This window comes from Gopherus evgoodei, chromosome 14, assembly GCF_007399415.2.
Source record: "Gopherus evgoodei ecotype Sinaloan lineage chromosome 14, rGopEvg1_v1.p, whole genome shotgun sequence".
Classification (NCBI taxonomy): Eukaryota; Metazoa; Chordata; order Testudines; family Testudinidae; genus Gopherus; species Gopherus evgoodei.
In genome coordinates, this window is record NC_044335.1 from 19,664,205 (window position 1) to 19,670,736 (window position 6,532).

General features: G+C 52.6%; 1 protein-coding gene across 1 annotated transcript; it reads left to right on the top strand.

Moving 5' to 3' along the window:
* The first annotated feature begins 3,110 nt into the window (after positions 1 to 3,110).
* Positions 3,111 to 5,844, top strand: TP53RK (TP53 regulating kinase). The gene is made up of 2 exons (XM_030533694.1): positions 3,111 to 3,361; positions 5,215 to 5,844. The coding sequence occupies exons 1-2, from the start codon at positions 3,124 to 3,126 to the stop codon at positions 5,691 to 5,693; spliced, it is 717 nt and encodes a 238-aa protein (XP_030389554.1). The 5' UTR covers positions 3,111 to 3,123; the 3' UTR covers positions 5,694 to 5,844.
* Positions 5,845 to 6,532: the final 688 nt, after the last annotated feature.

Genomic DNA, 6,532 nt, shown 5'->3' on the forward strand with positions numbered 1-6,532 from the left:
TCTAACACAAATGGCCCTCCTCAGTCAGGAGCTATGTGGAGTGGCCAACTGAAGATGTCATGTGAGCACTGTTGAGCTGAATTAGCTCACAATTGCCGACAGGGTTTTAGAAAATTGACGGCACTTCACTATTGATAAATAACTTTTCCATAAAGTAACCATTAACTATCAGCACCGTGAATGATTGACTGTCTTTCAGGCCAACTTTCTAAACCTTTACTTATTGGGGAGGGGGAGCTGGAACTACGTTGATAGAGTGGAAAACAAGCACCTTACTTAACCTTAGCTGGCATCTCTCCCCATCCACTTCCTCTGTCTCATACCTCCTAGCATCAAGTTGTGGTCCTAGCTAACTGAGGCCCTGATCCAGAAATTGATAAGGCCTGGGCAGACTGATGTGCCTGTTGAGAGCTCCATTGACTTCAGTGAACCTCCATGTGTGCATAGCAGAATGCCTCTGCAATATGGATTGGAGGATCAGGGCCCCAGACTGTAAGCTCTTTGTGACAGACACTGTGCCTTCATTCTCCGGGGATGCCTGTAGTACTATATGCAAATGTCACAATCAGGGGTGGTGAGTTATATGGGCCCCTTGGTGCCCAGGCTCCAGCAAATTCAGGACCCAGAGGGCCAGGCTCCACCAATGTTTGGGGCTGGGTCTCTCCTCTGGCGCCACCTGCCACCAGGGGCGGCTCCAGGCACCAGCACGCCAAGCGCGTGCTTGGGGCAGCAAGCTGCGGGGGGCGCTCTGCCGGTCTCCGCAAGGGTGTCAGGCACGCTGCCTTCGGCAGCTTGCCTGCAGAAGGTCTGCTGGTCCAGTGGCTTCGGCGGACCTCCTGCAGGCACCTGCGGGAGGTCCGCCGGAGCCGCGGGACTAGCGGACCCTCCGCCTGCAAGCCGCTGAAGGAAGCCTGCCTACCGTGCTTCAGGCGGCAAAATGCCTAGAGCCGCCCCTACCTGCCACCCCCATGCACCTCCCCTGGAGCATCCCCCAGCCCCAGCTGTTGCCCCCACGTGGCACCTCCAAGCATCTCTGCCTGTCCTGGGCAGCGGGTAGCTGCCACCTGCAGCTCTGCGCTGCTGCGTCCAGCTTCAAGGGAGCAGCGCCAGGCGCAGGCTGAGGCAGCTGCTGTGCCGGAGGAGGGGAGGAGCCCATGGCACCCCCCTCGGCAGCTGACTCCACGTCAGCTCCGGTGGGGTGTGTGTGTTATCCTGGCTAGACGTCCTGAGCAGCAGCTGGGGGGGAGGGGCTTGGGTGAGTCTTGGGCCAGGGAGGAAGGGGCTCCCCTCCCCCAGAGCTCGCTGCTGCTGGTGGGGAAAGGGCTGGCAGGAGTCCTCCCCTCTGGCCCCCTGCCCCAGGGCAGCCTCCCTGCTGCACCCCAAACTCCTCATCCCTGTCCCAGCCCTGCACCCCAACCCTCTGTCCCAGCCCAGAGCCTGCATCCAGCACCCAAACTCCCTTCCCAGAGCCTGCACCCCTCCTGTACCCCTGCCCCAGCCCAGAGCCTGCACCCAGCACTCAAACTCCTTCCCAGAGCCAACACCCCTCCCCACCCAAACTTCCTCCCAGAGCCTGCACCCCAAACCCTCGCACCCAAACTCCCTCCCAGAGCCGTAGGCAGGTGTGTGCGTGTGGTGGGACTTGGACCCATTCTGGGTACCACCAAAAATGATACAAACCTGCCACCCCGGTCACATTCTATTAATTTAAGGCTAGCTAGAGCGTGGCCTTCATGCTGGCAAGCAGTTGGAAGGCTCAAGGTGAGCAGGAGCCTTCCTTCCCCCTTGCATGGCCCACAGAAGAGCCTGGCACAGCTGTTTTCCCTGTGCACTGGGGAGTGCAGGGACCACGGTGCTCCCCTGGGGGCACATAACAGCTCCAAGGGGGTGGGAAGGAGCCAGGGCAATACACACTGGAATTTGTGCACCTGAGAAAGCAGTATAGTAGCAGGGCTACTTCCCCTGCTACAAGTTGGAGAGATCTGCGTGGCATTCTGCCTCCTGGAGCTCCCTGCTGGGTAGTGCAGCAGGACTGTGCCTTGAAGGACTGTAAGCTCCAGGGGCAGGCACAGGATCCTTGTCTGTGCCTTGTGCACCATGGAGCATGCTGCCAGCACTTGGAATGACTAAACCTAGCCCTGCCCGTTTGCCCTCTATTGTGGGTCCCAATCAGCAGCTTGTAGCACGGCTCTCTGTTCTGTACAGAATAATTCATTCCTTTACACACGCACACTTCCTGGTGTGCTCTTCTGCATATCACATGCAAGAGCTCTCCTGCTCATGGTGACTTCACTGAGGTGCGGGAAGGGTTTGGAGTTCCAGTGGCGCTTACCATGGCTCCCAGAAGTGACCTCCAGGTCCCTGCAGCCCCTAGATGCATGGGCAGTTAGGGAGGCTCCGCGCACTGCCCCCAGGCTTGCAGCTCCCATTGGTCGTGGTTTCCGGCCAATGGGAACTGTGGAGCCGGCACTGAGATGGGGGCAGCACATGGCGCCTCTGTGGCCGCCCATGTGTCAGGGGCACAAGGACCCGGCAGCCGTTTCCAGGAGCTGCATAGAACTAGGGCAAGCAGGGAGCCTGCCTTAGCCCTGGGCTCCTGCTGTGCTGCCGACTGGAGCCGCCAGGACCCATTTCCCGCTGAAAACCATACGCCTGGCAAGCCTAGGCCTGAGAGGGCAGGACGGGAGGGACCTACAGAAGGGAGAGGCGGTAGTATAGAGGGGTGGGGCGATTCGTAGCAGGAGGGTGACGTGGTGGGATTGGACAGCGCTGCCTGGAGGGACTATAAAGGCGAAAGGGCTGCATAGAGGGGCGGGGCGATATACGGGCAGAGCGGTAAAAAGGGGCGGGGTGATACGTGGGCGGGGACCGGGCCCGGTATCGGTATCGGTGTCGGTTAGCGGGCAGGAGCCGCAGTCTCGCGGAGCAGGGCGGGGTTACAGGCTCCTCCCTTTACCGCTCTAATGGGCGGTTCGGCTATTTCCGGTAGCCGAACCCGAGCCCTCCCGAGGGCCCCGGTAAGTCACGTGGCACGAAGGGGGCGGTGTCGTACCCCTTCCCCTCACGCAGGTTACGCCGGCCACGGAGCTGACGTACGCAGGTAGCGTAGGGGTCGCCTGTATCATGGCCGGTGGGGCAGGCGAGGCGGGAGCGCGCGCGGTGTCTCCCCCGCCGCTGCGGGGGCTGCAGCTGGTGCAGCAGGGGGCCGAGGCGCGGCTGTACCGGGGACAGTTCCTGGGCCGGGCGGCCGTGGTCAAGCTCCGCTTCCCCAAGCGCTACCGGCACCCGGCGCTGGAGGAGCGGCTGAGCCGGCGGCGGACGGCGCAGGAGGCCCGCTCCTTGCTGCGCTGCCGCCGGGCAGGTGGGGCTGAGAGATGGGGGGGCAGAAAGGGACTGCGGGGTGGTTTGCGGGGGCGCTAGGGGTGTGTCGGGGGAGCCTTAGCTCAGGGACAGAGGGGCCTCGGTGGGGTGGGTTTGCTGGGGGGGTGAGTTTATGGCGAGATGGGCGCTGCTTGTGGGGCGGGGCGGAATGAGGGGGGCTTAGGAAGAGGTGGGGGCTCTGTGGTGTGGGGCTGAGCTGGGGGGGTACAAAAATGAGTCTAGGGCAGAAGTTCTCAAACTGGGGGTTGGGACCCTTCAAGGCATCACAAGGTTATTATATGGGAGGTTGTGAGCTATCAACCTCCACCCCAAATCCCGCTTTGCCTCTAGCATTTATAATGGTGTTAAATATATAAAAAAAGTTTTTAATTTATAGGGGGGGTTGCACTCAGAGGCTTGTTATGTGGACGGGGTCACCAGTAAAAAAGTGTGAGAGCCATTGGTCTAGGGAGAGAGAGGAGCTGCTTCTATGGAAGGTTCTTGGCACTGGTTGGGGAGGGGTTTGTATTATGAATGGAGCCATCAGCACCTCTTTACACTTTTTCATAACCCCAGGTAACAGGGCTTTTAGTGAAATTGAAAGGCAACAAAAACCTGCACAAAACCCATGTTTAAAATGCAGCACACAATTGTCCTGAGTGACTCGCTGCCACAGGATATTGTTTTCCTGTTGTAGGTATGTCTGTGATCCTCATTATAGTATTTGGACATTTCACAATATTAATGTACTCATGGAGTATATTGATAGTATTTAGAAAGAGACTTGGACTTTTCTATGTTGAGGAAATAATGGAAATAGGTGTTCTCCAATAGGTCCCTGCATGATTATTCTGAGATCTGGTCTACAATTAAAATGTAGAGTGACATATATCTATGGGCTTGGATACACTTGCAAGTTAGAGCACATTAAAGCAGCCCTGGGCGCCCTAACTCCGGAGGTGTCCACACTGGCAAGGCACGTAAAGCACCTGGACTCTGTTCCTGGTAATCCACCTCCACAAGAAGTATAAAGCTTGCTGTGCCCCAGCTGAAATGCCTGGGTGTCAGTGTGGACAAGGTGTTGCATTACTGCACTGTGATTGGCCTCCGGAAACGTCCCATAATCTGCTGAAGTCAAGTGGCCACTCTTCTCATTGTTTTGAGGTTGGCTGCAGGCATGCAGATTTTTCCTTTCAATTCTCTGTTTCTGACAGCTGGCATGCTTATCTGCTCCAGAACAAAGCAAATTATTAGTGTGGAATGCTGCTGTTGTGAGATGGGGAGGGGAGGTCTGCTGCTTTCTGAACTTAAAAGACAGCATGCTGACACACTCTCTGTCCCCCATAACACACTGTCTCTTCCCCCACATACACACAACACACTCCCTGTCACACTCCCCCCTCCCCCCCATTTGAAAAGCATGTTCCAGTCACTTGCACACTGGGATAGCTACCACAATGCACTGCTCTTTGTGGCATTGCAGGAGCTGCTAATGTGGCTATGCCAGTGCGCTTGCAGCTGACAGTGTAAACACACAGCAGCATTTCTGCTGTTCTGGTCTCCGAAGGCTGGTTTTACTCCCAGCGCTCTACATCTGCAAGTGTAGCCAAGCCCTATGTTGCTCAGAAGTTGGGAAAAGTTTACAACTCTGAGAGTAGTAGCTATTCCAACCTGACCTCATGTGTAAATGTGGCTAGGTTGACAGAAGAATGCTTCTGTCCCAATTCCAGGATAGTGTTGTAAACTTCTAAGAGTGCATTTGATTTATGTAATTATAAATTTTGAATATCTTAAAGCAAGCTAAAAATTCTTATAAGCTAAAGGCTAGCATTTCTTCAACTCTTTTTTTAATAGGGATTTCTGCACCAGTGGTTTATTTTGTGGATTATGTCTCCAATTGTATATATCTTGAAGATATCGTAGAATCAACTACAGTTCGGGATTATATAACTTCTGTACAGCAAAGTGGAAAGGATACCAACAACCTCTTTCTCTTAGCAGAAAAGATAGGCGAGGTTTTAGCACGAATGCATGATGAGGATCTTATCCATGGAGACCTTACAACTTCCAACATGCTTTTGCGACCCCCAGTAGAAGAGCTGGACCTGGTGCTAATAGATTTTGGACTGAGTTTTATGTCTGGTCTTCCTGAGGATAAAGGAGTTGATTTGTATGTTTTGGAGAGAGCTTTTCTGAGTACTCATCCAAACACAGACACACTGTTTGAAGCCCTGCTGAAGAAGTACTCTACTACATCTAAAAAATCAAGTCTAGTGATCAAAAAGCTGGATGAAGTACGACTGAGGGGAAGAAAGAGATCCATGGTTGGATAGAAGAAAGCAGAATTTGTGGGAGGGTAGGGGAAATGTAACTTCCTAGGATGTGCAAATGTGCTTGTTTATTAATTGTTTGGTTTTATTTCATAAGTCACCATTTTGGTAGCTTTCATTGTCTTTCAAATGTACAATAAACCAGTTTAATCCACATGGTGGTGATCCTTGTACAGCAATCTGACAAGTGGCTCAGAGTAACCAAGTTAATAATAGGTGATGGGAGTGCAGGTGGGAAAGTAACAGCTGAGGTAGGAACCATTGCTTTTCTTGTCTCCTAACTATCAGATATCCCTTTTTAAAAAGAAAAATCCAATATTTGTAGTGTGTTTTGCTATGCAAACATAAAGCTTGTATTGTTAGAGCATTAAAAATGTTTATTGCAGTAAATTTGGGAAAGTGTAAATTTTGGCTCTGTTTTCAAATCAACTTTGTTTTCTTAAGCCAATAGTCAGCTACACTAGTAATAAAAATGACCGATTCCTCTGCTGAGGCTCTTTCAGTTAAAACAAGCAGAGTTTCAGTAAGAAGGAGTGCTTCCACTCTGACTGTTTAGGCCCTAAAAAAAATCATCAGAGTATAGCAACAGCAGAATGCCATACTGGATCAGAGATGAGGTCCATCTGGTATCCTGTTTCCAACACTGGTCGATATCAGATATTTCTGAGGAAAATGTATTCCTGGGGGAATTCTGCACCAAAAAATTAAAATTCTGCATATTTTATTTATCAAAACACAATATAATCATGCCATTTTCAATTAGTTGGTTATTTATTTCAAAATGCCTGTCATCAAGTGTGTCTGTAATGATACAGATGACAAAAAGGATTCCCCCCAGAAGT